The sequence below is a fragment of the Ochlerotatus camptorhynchus genome, unplaced genomic scaffold, assembly GCF_037179485.1.
Source record: "Ochlerotatus camptorhynchus isolate MF236.1 unplaced genomic scaffold, CSIRO-AGI_Acam_v1.1 ptg000045l, whole genome shotgun sequence".
Lineage (NCBI taxonomy): Eukaryota > Metazoa > Arthropoda > Insecta > Diptera > Culicidae > Ochlerotatus > Ochlerotatus camptorhynchus.
Genome location: NW_027040536.1, coordinates 2,128,678 through 2,146,264, shown reverse-complemented (window position 1 = coordinate 2,146,264; position 17,587 = coordinate 2,128,678). Strand labels below are relative to the sequence as shown.

The 17,587-nt window shown below is 39.9% G+C and overlaps 1 protein-coding gene across 1 annotated transcript in view; it reads right to left on the bottom strand.

The window, feature by feature from the left end:
* The window catches only part of LOC135715057 (protein sickie-like), a 99,449-nt gene that overhangs the window by 65,023 nt on the left and 16,839 nt on the right, over positions 1–17,587 (bottom strand). Inside the window, exon 2 of the mRNA XM_065238471.1 lies at positions 515–1,779. Coding sequence (XP_065094543.1) covers positions 515–1,681 — 1,167 coding nt within the window. The 5' untranslated portion in view covers positions 1,682–1,779. The remainder of the gene's footprint in view (positions 1–514; positions 1,780–17,587) is intronic.

Sequence of the window (17,587 nt, the reverse complement as noted above, 5' to 3'; positions counted from 1 at the left end):
AACAAAAAAAAAAATATATGTATAAAATCCTATATTGGGGGGCGACCCCGGCGTAGTGGTTAACATCCATACCTCTCACGCCAAATTCACGAGTTCAAATCTCACCCCGGACAAGTCACGAATGACCCAAGAGTGTTAAAGTGACTATAATAAAAAAAAACAAAAAAATCCCATATGTTGTTATTACAGTTAAATATGGATAAACATTTAAGGCAAATTCGAAAATACATGATCAATTTGTCTCACTTGAGGGTAGCCAGTGAGCTGCCACCCATACATAGATTGAGTACCACTGCATTTAAAAACTCCTTTTTAAGAACCCCGTTGTAGATGCCCTAACAACGCATTCATTCGCTTTCTGCAAGACACTTAAAATGCAATATGCACACACCACTCAGCGCTGCCAGAAATAAACTCCCCATCTGCCTTGTACCGTCCCGCTTTTGCGTCGGCCCTCGGTTCAACTCTGATGGAAATTTATGACGTGAATCTCTGTAGCAAAATGGAAACCTACCTGCAACGGCGGACAGCTCTGCCGGTGATCCTTCCGGATGGCCAACTCGTACCACGGAATAATGGGCTTACTCCGGAGAGTGGTCTGGCTACCGACCTTGTGGTCCAGTAGCTGCTGTTCCGGTTTACCGGTTCCTTGAAGATGGGCTTCGTTCAGCGAAGAGGTCGATTTGCTTTCACCGACAGCAGTCATCGGATAGCCCGACGAAGATGATCCACCAATGCGAACATCCCGCGGATGTCCCATCGTGGAATAGCCTCGCGTTGACTGCAGACGCCCCGAGTCCAGGACGTTCAGCAATTCGGCACTTTTGTGGATTTTCGGGTAGCTCCCTGGGCCTCCGTCGTAGCCCGAGTCCGTATCGCTCGATTGACTACCCGTTGCTAGGAATTTCTTTGGCTCTTCGTAAATAATCTCCGAGCGGGAGTTGGAGTAGGATTTCCTGTATTGGAGCGAGGATGACTTGCCATTCAACAACGGCTTCAGGGTTTCATCCGGTCCGAGGAATCCACTAAGGCTGGTGCTCTTTCCACTATTGATGGGATTAGAGTACGTAGATGACCCCGAAGAGCAGTTATCTACGCTCTCCGGTGTTGACGAACGGTAGCTGTTGCGGATCTTCCCATACGGAGGGCTCTCCGGTCTCGTAAACAGACTTCCATTGTCTATTGCTTTCGACTGGATCAGCTTCAGCTCCGTGATATACTGCGGACTCTTCAACGAAGGCAGTTCGAAGTCGTAATTCAGCCGATCGATACATTCCGAAGACTGCATCAGGCTTATGTAATCGCTGGTGTCCTCCTTCAAAGTGGGACTCTTACGTGGTTTGAAAGTTTCGTAAGTCAGTGAAGCTGTGCAGAAAACATCGTCGTCATTTCGATACGGTCCATTTGAGTTTTCCTTATCCTTCGGTTCGCTCTTGGTCGTCAACTCCGAGGTGGTCCTGGGCGGTACCGGTGGAGGAACACAAATAAGCGTCGCCGATGTACTCTTGTACGTCAGGCTGTTGCCATTGTTCTCGTAGAGTGGTCCCGAACCGGCCGATTTCATGTTGGACGAATTTCTGCGGGAACTGGACAGCTGCTCCGACCGGCTGGTGCTCCGGGTGAGTCCTCGCGTGCGGATAGTGGCAAAGCCCTCCGGAACGTTCGGCTTCATCAGACTCATTGCGCAATGTTGCGTTCGATTTCGCTTCCGTAAAAATCTAGTCAGAGGGTCGGGTTCACTATCGGTGCAGTTTCGAGGTGGTCATGACTATTCGCTGCCTAAAGGGAGAAGGGAGAACATAAGAGGAAACCAATTTAGCTAATTGAGTTCAATCAAGGAGAATGGTGCTGTTATGATACGGAGGTCGTCTTTTGCTGTTATGGTTTGGTCAGTTACTTTTGCTTAGCATAGGACCGAGGATCGTGTCTGAAGTTAATTGAAATTGTTGATTTTTTGTATCAGGAAGCGATGTTGTGGTTTTGTTAAAATCGATTAAATGCATCTGCTGGAATATACATTCCTCGAAAATAATGTTTAAGATAAGTATTAAGTGATAAAAGGACGCAAAGGAAGGTTCAGCGTTTGCTTTAGTGAACAAATAATTCCAGTGATTCTATTCAGCATAACATTAGTCGATGTTAAAATTTATTTGCATTGGAAATGGCGTTTAAAAGCTGGCAAATAAAAATACTGCCGTTTTGTTGATGAAAAACGTAAAATCAAACTCATTAGTACTAAAATGTAAATGTCGATCAAGGAAGATATCTGTTATTATCAAAAAGTTTGGAAAACTGGTATTCCCTCAGTTTATTGTTTTTTTTCCGCTTGGGACCGATAAGCATTTATGGGCAGTATGTACAGTAGTAAAATATTTTATTCAGTCTGAAATTTAAATCTACTTAACTGAATCGTCCCCACTAATATAAGGAGATAATTGTTATCATATAATGACCATCATTGATCAACCCCGACTGCGACTAATCCAATCGACAGCTGCCACCGACACTTGCTTCAAAGTGCCGATTTGCGATTGATACCAGCCGCCATTCATGGGGTTCTCAACAGATGCTCTCACCCGCATTGGTCTTCCCTTCCACTTTTAATTGAAAACGATACCGCTCCGCTAAAATGATGTCAGTTTGCCTCGAAGTCATCCCAGCTTTTATCATCAGAACCAACGTGACCGGCCAAGGAACCGAATCATGTAAATAACGTTTTAACGCAAACGTATGATCAATTAAAGCTGATAGTGCGTTGAACGCGAACGGGCGAGATGCTCGATCGGAACCGGTTCTGAGCTCACTCGTCGGTCGGTGATGATATGGTGCCTTGATGCCAAATCAAGGTCAACAACAACGGTAGGTGGCGAACTACCTTCACAAGGTGAAATCACCTGATGATCACACTCGCGCTCCAATGTGGTGCTGGCGGTTTTAAACAATTGAAGCCTCATAGTGGGATTCTGGGAAATTCACATACATTCCTTTACGTCAGAGTTAGCTCGTACATTGAAATTAATTAACACCCCCTTTTCGGTCTTGAAAACGACTCGCGCTTTTTGGTCAAACATTCGTCCAAATTTTGGACATTATCAGACACACTCTAAAACCTGTGCGAACTGCTTCCTTGTCCAACGTCAGACGGGCCTCTTGTCTGTGCCGACGAAGCTTGTAGCTAGCAGCGGCGATTTTGTTTTTGCGATGCGATAAAATTGATACGTGCGATATTAGCGATGGTCGTTGCATCGATGTTGTTTAAATTACAAACAAGTGTCTTGTATTATAAGGAATCGTTAGCCAATGGAATGCAACGATTTTTTTTTTTGGGCGGTATGCGCCTCGAAGGTGTACCTACTACACTTTACGATGCTATTTTGTTCGTGACGTGAATGGTTATGAATTGATTGAATTTTCGATTTCGTTATACCATACGGCAGTGGATCCGTCATTGGATGCTTGGAAAGTCCCAACGGTGATTGAATATGAATATTTCTAGGTGATAACTTTCTGCTCTGATTGGTTGCGTGAATTCTATTGATGTGAGATTTTTTTAAATTTTTACTAACTGAGCTTTTCTTTTCAAATGCCCCAAAATCTACATTCAGCAAGGTTTTTTAAGATTGATCGGAAAAAATCACTGGAAAAGAAATCCAATGTTCTTGTGTGTCAATTTTTTCGACCCATACAGTACTGTCATGGTAAATTCAAAATTGGTTACTCACCCCCGTTTATCTCAAATCCCTATTAAGAGCTCCCATAATTGCAATAAAATAGTGTATTGTATTTTGCATTTCTAACTGGACTCCTCAAAACCGCGGAATCGTTAATAAAAGTGCGATTTTTCGTTGAATCATCTTGGTGTCTTCTGAGCACTTATTCATAATGCGCAAAAAGCACCAAAACGATTTAACGTAACAGCACACTTTTATTATCGTTTCCACACTTTTTGTGTCACTTATAATGTGCGCAATGCGTTATTGACACTGAGATATGGGTAAAACTTATCTGCAATCAGCTCGCCATAAGACTTAAAAATGCTCGTTTCGTTGTCTTAGTACATAACTTAAAAACGTCAAAGTGGGTTGGAATACCCCTTGGAAATGACTAAATTTGTTGTCCACCAAAGCTCTCACTTCAGATCACATGAGCATTCAAAAATAGGAAGATTGACGGGCAAATTGAATACATTGGACTCTAGAAAATATTATGAGAGATTCCAAATGTTATCAAAATTTTCATTAAGTTCTAGAGCTTCCGCAAGATTCCAGAAGTTCTAGGAAATGTTTTGAAGTTCATATAGCTTTCAGAAAGATTTCTACACTTTCGTAAATTTCTTTAAACATTGGAAGATCTTGAACTTCATTGAACTTCCCTGAAATAAAATATATCATATTAACAATATGATCCATTCACGCCTTTTCCAAACATTGCAAAAGCGATTCGAAAACTATTGCTTCACGCACCATCTAGCGTTGAACAAGCTCAGAAACAATCATCCGCGCAAAAAGCACTTCAAATTATTTTCAGAAATTACATTTTGTTCATTACATGAAAATTTGTCTGCCGTTGTCATCCAATAAAATCATACGCTGAAATAAATACATCTTAATTTTATGCAAATTTCAATCGGAAGATAAACATTGGTAGCCTTTTTGACCACAGAGGCCATTTCATCACTAAGCAATTGGTTCACCAGCTAAGCAAAAGAGTGGATCATATTGTTAATATAATTTATTTCCTAAAATGCTCTTGACTTCCCTGAAGTCTTCAGTAGTAAATGTTCCCACAATTTTCCTAAAGACAATGAAACTGCGTTGATGATGACGGGTGATCACTTCTCTTTAGCTAACTCGCTGATCATCTCTCCATTTTCGCTGCAGCTCCGACAGTATTTGCGACACTGCCCTGCTGACGACCCTCCACGTCCTCCATCCCGGCACATTTGACTGACGACATTTCCCAAGCTAAGGGCCGGCATCTCCACTCTTTTTTTTCCTTTGGTTTGTTTTTTCCGTCGATCTTGTTTTCCGTGCTGAGCACTAATGCTACCGACGTGCCAGGAAGGCAGCTCCCACACCTGGACCCTACCTATCGACCCATCAACTCATGAACCGGGGACCAACGGTTTTACTTCCCATCTGAAGGAAGGCGTGATCAGAGATGTTATGCCTCAGAACATCCCAGCGGCGCCGACTGGGATTGAACCCAGGCCTGCTGGGGTGAGAGGTAATCACGCTTACCACTACACCACCGGCGCCGTTGGCATCTCCACTCGCACTGCCTCAAATCTTGGGCAGTCGAAAACCATGTGCTCCGGCGTTTCGTCCACGTTGCCACACTCCGGACAGAGGAGTGACGTTGCGTGTTCGAAGTTCAGCCAGGTCGAAAGAATCGGTATTAGCCTGTGTGTCCATCTACACTCCTGCTGCCACTTAGCAATCGACTCCGTTCTAACCAATGTCCGTACTCCTCTGGTATATCTTCGCATATAGCACTCGGTGTCCTCCGCAAAGGTGATGACGACTCGCATGGCCATGAGGTGGAACGTACTGTTCAATTTTCTTTGGTTCTTCTTCGTTTTCAGCGCTGCATCCTAGGCTGGACCTCCATACCTCAGTATCGACGACGATACACTAGCCAGAAGACGCCTCTTGCTGCTGCTTGGTCCAGAGTTGTTCGGCATGATTCTAGCTATCGCATTGATGGCCTTCGCCGCCTTCTCACATGCGTAGTCGACGTGGCTATTGAAGCTTAGCCGGTCATCGAGTATCACTCCAAGATACTTCGACACGCGCTTTGATGCTATGGCGTTCTCCCCGACGGTAATTTCTGCCCGCTGAACAGCTTTACAGTCACTGACCAAAAGCACTTCCGTTTTGTGGTGGGCTATCTGCAGCTTCGCTCCTTGCATCCAGTTGGAAACCGTGTCGATCGCCTCGGTTGCCAGAATTTCCACCTTTTTCAACGTCTCGCCTACTACCGCCAAGACGACGTCATCCGCAAATGCTACGATCTCGACTCCTTTGGGCAGCTTCAGCGTTAGCACGCCGTTGTACATCGCGTTCCAGAGCGTTGGGTCAAAGATGGAGCCTTGTGGCACACTCGTCGTGATCCGGATTGATTTCTTTCCCATGTCCGTCTCGTAGATTAGAATCGGGTTCTGGAAGTAACTCCTTATAATGCTACACAGGTAACACTAGTTTACAGCATTTTTGAACTCGGTAAGGTGATGATCATTTCCAATGCAAAATCCTACGCTGAATTCAATGCCGTGGTCAGAAAAAATTAAAGTAGAGCCATTTTTGAGATATACAGAAATTTTGATTTTTTGAATTTTGGACAAAAGTACGATTACTAAAATGTCAATATCTTTGAAATTAGTGCACCAATTTTAAATCTTTTTTATGAATATGAAGCTAAATAAATTTGCTATCGTTCACTTGAATATTATGTCTTAATTAAAAATTTAATTTTGAAGTCATTTAAAAATTTACAGCATTTTTTTATTTTTCCTGCGAATTTTCCATAAAAATCTTGTTTTAATCAACATTTTTAATGGGATAAAAAGATTCAAAAAATCATTCCATAATTTATTCTTTAAGTCCATTCAAATCCGGAGAAAATGAGCCTTTAATGGATGAAATCGGTTGGAAATTGTCGAAGTTATGAGCATTTTTGTAAAACACTTAAAAATGTTGCTGAAATACAACAGCTTTAGAGTTCCTTTTCTAGGTGTCGTTGTAAGCATCCAAATCGCATGTAAAGTTTTCATGGGAGATTCTTTTCTCTACATATCAATTTGATTAAGGCATATCAGGATTTAAAACCGAGTTGATACAAAAGAAATTTACTTAGGTTTTATTAAAAATGATTGAGAATCGAATGACTTTGTCTTCGATGTTTTGAACTTGTTTCTCGAATCAGAAACCAACAATAGTCACCCATCATTGCTTCATCCCAAAACCCTTGGTAACGACGTTCCATCATCTTCATTTGTTGGTGAAAACGTTCGCCGTGCTCATCACTCTCGTGACCAAGATTTTCCGGGAAAAAATCCATGTGAGAATGTAGGAAATGTATCTTCAAAGACATATTCACACCTGTGTTCAGTGAAATAAAAGGATTTGAAATTAATTATATGTAACAAGCACAATATTTTTGATTTATACCTATTTTCTCATAATTTTTGAGCAATTCATCGACGGCTTCCTCATAATCTGGGCTTCTGAAATTTCCTAAAAAGGTTGTGACAACACGTTGGAACGATTTCCACGCTTCTTCCTCATCTGGTGTCAAAACTGTATTGAATGCGGAATCATTGAGCAGTTTTTTGATCTGTGGGCCAACAAATACACCTTCCTTTTTCTTTGCGTCAGATAAATTTGGAAATACTGATTTCAAGTACTGGAATGCCGGCCCTTCTTTTTGCAACGCTTTGACGAAATTTTTGAATAGCCCAAGTTTTATATGTAGTGGTGGAAGTATTATGCGTTCTTTTACCAGAAGAGGATCATTTTTAACGTTGTCTTTACCAATTGTGAAATTATCCCGTTTTGGTCAATCTTTTCGGACGTAGTGTTCCTTACGAGCTCGACTGTCCCATTTACACAAAAAACATATATATTTTGTGTATCCCTGTTGCAATCCAGTCAACATGGCAACCACTTTAAGATCGGAACAAATTTTCCAATTGTGTTGATTGTAATTTATCAAATTGAGCAATAGAGCCATTGATTCATACGTTTCCTTCATATTAACGGCATGAGCTAATGGAATAGAAGGTTTCTCATTCCCTTGATGCAGTAAAACGGCTTTCAAGCTCAACTTGCTGCTATCGATGAATAAACGCCATTCAGCTGGATCATATGGCTCACCAAACTCTTCAAACAAGCCGTTTACGTCATGGCAAAAACATGCCTTGTCCTTTGTAGAATAATATTTGTCAAATTTCTTGTGACGATTCCTGTGACAAGAAATTTTGACCTCCGTGCTCAGCATGTTGTGTTCTTTCAAGCGTGATGCCAGCAATTCGGATTTCTCCTTCGATAAGTCGAGATCTCGCACCAAATCATTAAATTCGGATTGTGTAAACAGTTTTGGGTTTCTTTCCAATTCCACCTCGAAGTCTTCTTCGCATTCCTCCTTGAATTCCTCCTCACTATTTGTAACGGTCGATTCAACAGAGGGCGCTCGTTTCCGCTTTGGATAAACAGGATACGGGACCGAACTTGAATGTGGAACAGGTTTTGTCATAGAAGCCACTTGTGGATACTGAACTGTTTTGTGACGTCCTTGTTGCTTAACTTTTGTCAAGCAGAAATAACAATCCGTTGCATGACAAAACGGTCGACGCCATATGGTGGGCATGTCAAAGGACAAATAGCGACTGACAGATAACAAATAAGTGAGTTAGTAAGTAAGACATTAACACTTATCAAAAATAGATGAAGTAAGATAATGTCGATCAGGAAAGAACAAAGCACTACCATGCTGTACATAAATTGTTTATATGAAAGTTATTCATAAAATCAATTTACCTTGCGCCTGACATCCACCTAGCCACGCACGTTTTGCACGAACTACATAATACTTTTGGAATCCACGGTTCGTCAAAGTCTCCAGGATCAATTTTAAAATAAAGCCTGTATGCAGTTTGCAACGAAGCAGTGAAATTGACCGATTTTGTAAATATATAGTTGCCACACGCGTAACAAAACTTTTGAGGATCATTTTTACACTTGAATTCACGTTTTGTCGTATACATCGTTAAGCAATGTTAAAGAAAGAAAGCTGTCAAATTGAGTTGGTTGCGTTAGGTTCTCGCCGAGCGGTCTCACAAACACTAGCGTAAATTATGTTGTTGAAAATATCCCATTTAATTTTGCGTGACAGCTGGTAGTGTTAGTGAAATGCACCGTATGCGTACACGTCCGCAGAAAGGCTTACTGGAAGTGGTGCATGAACCTAGGAGCGGGACAACGGCCAATCTTGGAACATTCAATTTCCATGATTTTACAAAAAATTTCATAACTTCGACAATTTCCAACCGATTTCATCCATTAAAGGCTCATTTTCTCCAGTTTTTAATGGACTTTAAGAATAAATTATGGAATGATTTTTTGAATCTTTTTATCCCATTAAAAATGTTGATTAAAACAAGATTTTTATGGAAAATTCGCAGGAAAAATAAAAAAAAAATAAATGCTGTAAATTTTTAAATGACTTCAAAATTAAATTTTTAATTAAGACATAATATTCTAGTGAACGATAGCAAATTTATTTAGCTTCATTTTCATAAAAAAAAAAGATTTAAAATTAGTGTACGAGTTCCAAATAAATTGAAATTTTAGTAGTCGTACTTTTGTCCAAAATTCAAAAAATCAAAATTTTTGTATATCTCAAAAATGGCTCTACTTTAATTTTTTCTGACCACGGCATTGAATTCAGCGTAGGATTTTGCATTAGAAACGTTGGTCAACCACTAAAGTTCACACTTTTTATGTTGTTTTGTAAACTAGTGTAATCGGGAACCCTCATTCCATGCAGTGCTTCGGCGATGGTCTCCCAGCTGGCGCTGTTGAATGCGTTCTTCACGTTGATCGTTATCACGGCGCAATATCGATCTCTTCTCCGCTTCTGTTTGGACGCTTTCTCGGCACTCTCGAGCACTGTCCGAATTGCATGTGTGTGTGTGTGTGTTTTTTATTATTATTTGTTTCTGTAATAATTGTATGATTACAGAGCTGACATAACGTTGATTGGGATTAAGTAGATGTTCTAGGAATATTTAAATTTTTGTGTTATAAATCATACCTCAAACCTCCTTCTACCTCTCCACATCCATAAAATCGTCATCCTCTAACCTGGAGAAGACCGCGAATATTCGATTGAATTCCTTTAACTTTAGATACAAGACATTAATAATGTATAATGTAATTGATAATTTGGCTCTGTAAAGTTTATTCGATTGAGCCTGTAAAAATAAAATAATTAAGAAAAAAATATCCGAGAAAGAAGAAAATAAACCAGAAAAATTAGAAAATCCTAAGCTTCCCGCCCCCATTGTCCCTTATGTCATCCCCACATAAACCCTTTCATATATCAGATTGTTTTGAATCTTAACTTAACACTTGCCAATACATTTTCAGAAAATCTTATAGTTAAATTTAAATCTGCGAAATTTATTACAGTACTTCCTTTTTTTTAAGATCAACACGATCTATTATATGTATCGCTATCCTTGCACCATAACCAATACATAAGTTCAAATCACTTAAGGGGGGTCTGTAAGTTGATACCTCACAATAAGCAAATATGCGATAAGCAATAAGCTTGAACTGCGAGAAGAAGAAGCCTCACAGATTATCAAACTTCTAAAAAGTCTGGATTTTTTTTTAAAATTCTAGGAATATCCCTGCAGTTATTGGAACCACCTTTAACATCTCAGAGCTTCCCTGAAAATCTCTAAGCCCAGCTTCCCAGATAATCTTGGAACTTCTTTAAAGTTTTAACAATTTTCCTCAAGTTCTCTGGACATCTATGATGTTTCCTTAATTGCTTGGAAGGTCTCAGATGCTTTTAATTTTTTTGCAGTTTTCTTGAAGCTTATGGAACTACCTTGACGTAAATTAAGCTTCCTAGCAGAGCTCGATACTTTCTTAGAGTTACCGAGGGGGGCGACTCTATGTGCGATGCAGGAAATATTGTGTTTTGCTGTGGCTAGCTGCGCGTACGCTGCTGAGTAGATAGAAAGAAGCTTTATCACGATTTTGAAGATTTCTTTTAAAAAGATGATGCGCGATGCAAGTAGATGCGAGAAATGAAAGAATATTTTTCGAAGATTTATTCGCTAGTGTGAGATTTTTTGAGCATCTAGAATTGAGATTTAGATGTGTCGCCCCCCTCGGAAGTTACGCTATATGTCTTACTCCGTCAACATTCATTCAAACAATGTTAATTTTATTTTATGTTATATGCAGTCATCCTTTAGTTTACTTAACTCTTTGCTTTTTATTAGTTAGGTAGGTTCGGATTCAACACATTGTAGTTTTATTTTTATACCTCTTAACTTTTTAACCTAGGGGATGAGTACTTAAGGGGGTTAGTTTTGATAAGTTCATTAGTGGGAATGACATTGTAATTGAAATACGTATCTGTCATGGAAATTAATTAAGTGGAATTAAATGGAAGATAACCTTTTTTGCAGTGGCGCCGGTGGTGTAGTGGTAAGCGTGATTACCTCTCACCCCATCAGGCCTGAGTTCAATCCCAGTCGGCGCCGCCGGGATGTTCTGAGGCATAACATCTCTGATCACGCCTTCCTTCGGAAGGGAAGTAAAGCCGTTGGTCCCTAGTTCTTGAGTTGATGAGTCGATAGGTAGGGTCCAGGTGTAGGAGCTACCTCCCTGGTGTCGGTAGCTTTGTTGCTCAACACGGAAAGTAAGATCGACGAAAAACAAACCAAGGAATAAAAACTTTTTCTTGCTGTTTTATTTAAGCATTCCGCTAACAACCCAATTTCATAACTTCAGTCATAGTTGCCAGATAAACCAATTTATCGGTATTTATACCGATTTTCAAACTAGATACCGATTTACAGATAAGATTCTTCAGCATACCGATTTTTTAGATTTTATACCAATTTGTACCGATTTTTTTTTTAAATAATCAAAATTATTGCTCACTCACTCGAATTGAGCCTTTAGTACCGCCCCAATGACGCGTTCATCTAGATAAAATTTATAAATCGCAGATATTTAGCGATGGGCCCAATATTAGATCCATAGGGCAACACTAGAGCCATTCTAAAAAATAAAATCTACTTTAAAAATGTCTTCTGCTTGATACTCTTTCGACTAATGTTTCCATTTCCTCACCGTTTTTGGCTACCCATGAATCGAGAAACAGTCGATGGCCGGTAATTTCTAGGGAATCTGGAAACACTTTCTAAACATTATTCAACTTCCTTAAGTTTTTGGTATTTTTTTTTAACTTCCTGAATTTTCTTCCACCTTACCCCGTAAGCTATTTTCCGATTCCTCCCGGAAACTTATTTCGACTTTCCTTGGAAGCTTCTTCAACCTTCACTCGAATGGTTCTTCCGTCTTCTCCGGCCAGTTTTTTTACTTCCCTGGAAATTCAGGTATGCTTCCAGAGTTTTATTGGGGATCCACACTAACTTCAGGAAAACTGCAGGAACTTTTGAGAAGTTCTGAAACTTCAGATACGTCCAGACTTTTGGAAAAGTTTCGATAAATTAATGACAGTTTCATTAACTTCTAATAACATTCGAAAACACGGAAATTTCAGGAAAGTCCAGCGAACTCCAGTGAACTTAAAGAAACATACGAAATATTTTGGAAGCTTTACAAGTTCAAAGAACTTCAGAGAAATTTAATAGAACAGTTCAGAACAATTCCATTTGTTTCAGAACTTAAGGAAAGCACCGAGAACATCAGGACAAACCAATTAATTTCAAGGAACTTGCAGATATTTTAAAGGAGTTCCGAGAAACTCATTCAATTTCCGAAAACTTCAGCAATGTTCCGAGGGGCTTGCAAATTTAGGAAACGTAAGGAAAGTTACATGAACATTAGAACATTGTGAGAACATTTGATGGGAAGTGCTTTTTAATGACTGGAGAACTTAAAATTAAAACATTTTGGAAGATCAGTGAACTTCAATGCTAATGTTACAATAAATTTCCTCATTATAATCAGGGAAGTTCCGATTACTTGGAGGATGATCAGAGAACTCCAAAACAGCCCCATTAAATTCAGGAAAATTACAAGAGCTTTCTGTGCATTTCAGGAATGTTCCGAGAGCTTCAGGGTTATTGTGGGGTCTTCATGAAAGTTTAATGAATATCAGGAGTCATTAGAACATCCCTGAGATATATCTTTCTTCAGGAATCATGTCCTTGTTTTAAATTTTCACCAGAAAATTCTCAAGTTTCTTACTTTTCTTAGAACCTTTCTCAAACTTCCTCCAGGAAAGCTTCTTTCTCCTTTCTCTGGATTATTTGTTTTTTTCAGCTTCCCAGGTATTTAGTCTTATTTATTCTGGCCAAATTATCCTCGGATTGATGATATTTGATAAATCCAATTCAATCAAATTTCAATATATATGAAATTTTAAAACATATATGATGGTCTATAATTATTTACTTTTTGATATCATAAACCTTTCTTAATTTACATGATTCTTGGTCCAACAGATGTTTGATAGTTTTGTAAAATTAATGTTTATGTTAGAGAGTGTTTCCAATCATTGATTTGTGTGGAAATTTTCATGATTTAAGTGATCCAAAAGTTTATAGTCGTTTTTAAATAGTTGAAAATTTCCTATTGCATCCATTATACTGAGGAAATAAAACATAAATAAATTTATACTACCACGCTCTGTGTTGAAAAAACTACTATCAATTTTAGGAAGTCTAGGTTAAGCAAATAAGAGAGTGGAATTAAATAGAAATATGTTTTACAAAGTGATTACAGCAGCCTTTTTTTTTTTTTTTCCTTTGGTTTGTTTTCCGTCGATCTTGTTTTCCGTGCTGAGCACCAATGCTACCGACGCCAGGAAGGCAGCTCCCACACCTGGACCCTACCTATCGACCCATCAACTCATGAACCGGGGACCAACGGCTTTACTTCCCATCCGAAGGAAGGCGTGATCAGAGATGTTATGCCTCAGAACATCTCGGCGGCGCCGACTGGGATTGAACCCAGGCCTGCTGGGGTGAGAGGTAATCACGCTTACCACTACACCACCGGCGCCGCTATATTACAGCAGCCTGTATTTCAATCAAGCCAGGAAAATATCGTAAAAAGAAGAGATGGTTGCAATATTACGATTCAAATTTCATTCAAAGTCCTGTTTCAAGCAACTTCCAATTATTGCACCATTTCACGGCTCCCCGCATCTTTTCTAATCAAGTTTTACTGTTAGGGGGGAAATAACAACCATTAAAAAAGAAACTGTTCCGCCAGTAAAAATCCCATACCTAATGTTACCAGCATCAGTTACAACTATGATACACATAAAACCCACAACAAACAATAACCATTCGGATCCGAATGGGTGAGGGGAAACGCTTTTCGAGCGCAAATAAATGCTTCAGCATGCCCCCAGTCAGTTTCAAGACCTTCCTCCATCGCCCGCCCGATCGGTGACTGAATGATTGAGTGAAATTGTAAAAGAGCAGCGCGGCAGTTAAATAAACAAACACACGTTCGTTCGCTTGCTCGCACATAAATGTCCGTGATGAGGGAACTCTTTAGAGGTATCCTATCCTATCTCTAAGCCTACACTCTGCAATTGAGGAGAATCGAACCCACTAAACACCCGCAGTAAAACAAACTCTATACGGACCGATTGTGGTCGGCTATGATCTGCCATTGCCATCCATGACAACGACCACGACGACGGCCACGAAGGGAACCAAGCCTACTGCGGTGAACCGCGTGACGGTTTATTTATCTGCTCAAATGATTTCACAAATCTCTACATTTCATTCGGTAGCAGCAGGCTTTGGATGCAGCTGTCTAACTCCGGCTGTCGATCGCACCTTTTGTGGATTAGAGACGAATGATCTCTCTTTTACCGAACAGGGAACCACCGAGGAAGAACTGTTCATTGTTCCAGGAAATGTCGAATTCGCCGCTGGAAGTGCAAAATTTACCACTTTCGAAAGATGGAAGGATTTTACCAATTTTTACGATCTAGCTACGATGAAGTGTCTTTACGTTTTTTTTTATTACCACTCTAGCACTTGTCGTGCCAAAAATGATTTATCGATGGGGATAAAAAAATCGAAATTTCAAGACTGTCCAAATGTCTTGGAAATGAAGCCTCAACTTGCTGCTACTGCCTGAATGTTGAAAAGGCCAAAAATCGTGAAAGAATAGTAGGTATATGGGCACAAGTCGTAAAATAAGTGTAAACATGAACGTAGCTCATGAAAGTCAAAAGAACGGACATGGAAAAGGCGGGTGTTGAAGGAAAAATAAGACATCTTTACGAAACAACGAATGGAAGAAAAGGGAGAATTGAAGAATTGAATAATGAATGACTGCATGAAAAGTTATTAATTTTTCAGTTTTGACTTTTCTTTATCGCTGTGATCTTTTATTTATTTGATAGGACTCGTCGGTACATGGCGTTGTAAAAAAGATGGAAACGAAATTTCGATGCTTTGCTCGCTAAGTTATGGGTTTGAACTGGTTGACCGACGAAAGGGTTCAGAAGCACTTTACTGAATAAACAACAGCGTACTGAGACTCCAATAACAACAACAACGACGAAAAGACAAGATAATGAACAACGAGTCTCAATTATCAGTCGTCAGACGTATTTTCTTACGCTGCCGGTCGAACACTTTCTTCCCGGAACCCACGCTCCAAGGGTCGTACATTTCCTACACGAGATGCACCAATTTCGCAAAAAGGAAACTGGTTTGCCCGTAAAACGACTAGAGAATAGAGCAAAGACAACAACGAATCGTCTTTTTTTTTATTATCTTCGCAAATTGCTCATCAACCGCATCCGCAATCCGGAGTCTACATCTACGGCTGCAATCGTAGTTGGCGCCGACGAAACTCCAACTTTTTCGTTTTTGGTATTAGGTAATTGAATCTAGTGTAAGTGTAAAACCACTTCCAAAATCCGAAAAGAACGTTTTACAAGGAAACATTACGTGAGTGCTGCAGCGGGTAAACCACGTCAGAACCCAGAAGCACAAGAAACGTGACATAAACTGTCACCGTAAGATCTTAGACCTAGGTACAGAAGGGGACGCGCATTCGTCTTCACTTGCATTATTTATAGCCCTTGCAGTAGTAAGATTCATACGGACCATCGTTTGCACAATTATAACTCATTTCTGCAGACGATCACGATGTGTGTTTTTGTTCTTGGAAGTTGTTTTTCCTTCGTCGCCAACTTGGATTGGGTTGGTGGTTTCTCGCCAAAAGATGGGGATGTTCAGCAATTCTCTTGTTTGCAGCTAGACATTTCTAGAGAAAGCAAATTTGAGCATCACCCGTCGAGTTTAAAGTGCCAGAGCTCAGCTGAGCCAAGATGTGTACACAACTGCAGTGTGTCATCATTCTGAGGTAAGGAACCACATAATTAATATTCAATAAAAAAAAGTCGCCGTTGTCTTGGCTACCGCACCGCGTACATTCGTCTCTCTTTTGACGTCAGCCAGAAGCAGCTTGTGAAATAATAACGAACAAGTAGGTACCTACCAGTTTGCTTTGTTTTTGCATCGAAGCCGGAATTACCACTTGGCACTGGAACAGTATTATTCTGCATCGATAAAAAGTGCAATGGAACAAAGTCGGAAAACTGGCCACAATAATTTGTTGAATGCGACGCGACGCGGTGCGGTGACAATGGCGACAAGCACAATGACCGACCGCTGGAACGATTGGGTGGGTAGTTAGCCGTACGAGGTGCTGGGTGGCGCTTTCTTGGACTAGTTTGTCCAGTACTGGTGTCTAGGTAGCATGGAAATGTTCTGGACGAGGTTAGCATGCTAGTTTATGGTGGTAGGTTGCAGTTTCTTAGACGGCTGCAGGGTAATGTTACTTGTTCTAGTTGATTCATTTGAATTAGACAATTCTATTGGTTGACATTGCTCATTGGATATGCAGTAATTTACAAGAAACATGTATCCCGGTTCAACAGAAATTTAAAAAAAAATTGATTCAAAATAGAATGATCAGTCAGAACGAGAGATAAGTGAGTGTTTCCGCTATCATCTTTGTTTAAGAAATGTGTTGGTTACTCTTCTTGAGGTGCAATTTGTATTGGTGTCCAAATGTCCAAAATTCAAACCCAGTTTTTTTTTTCAACGAATTATTTCAGAAAGCTGTCATTATTACCTTCCTTTTGCTATTAAATACAAAAGGACGAGATTTTTTTTCAATTAGCTAGGGGAGATGGCTCTAATGTTGGCCTATGGATCTAATATTGGGCACATGGCTAAAAATCTTCTGCTTATCAATTTTATCTAGATGAACGCGTCATTGGGACGGTACTAATGGATATTTTTAGTCGCTATTGAAAATTTAGTCGATTGCTTTATTTAGGTTTGGCCCCACAAATTAAAACAGGGTTGGCATCTTTTGAAATTGCATTAAAGTAAATGGATCAATCTTTGGGATTTTTTTGAGGTTAAAAAAATCAGAGTTGGTTGGAAATGCTAACATGAAGCTTTAGTGTGATAATTTATTAGCTAGAGAATGATCTTTAGAAGAGAGTAGGTGGATAGTTCCATTAGAGTACGGCGGTATGAAAATTGATTAGAAGTTGAAAATGAGCAAAGGGCCATTAATGCGACAGTTTTTAAAGATAGACGCACATCTTTTGCCTAACCCGTACGATGTACGCGGAGACTTGAAGTATGTCTCCAAGTCTACAGGCAAAGAAGAATTGCATTATAACACACCATCGACTGGAAATGCTCTCGCAACGTGGGGCTTTAGGTAGTGATGAAAACGTCGCTAGAACTATCCCACAGCCGCAGTCAGTTTATGAGCAAAAGAGGGACGCACATTTTTTGCCTGTAGACTTGGAGACATAC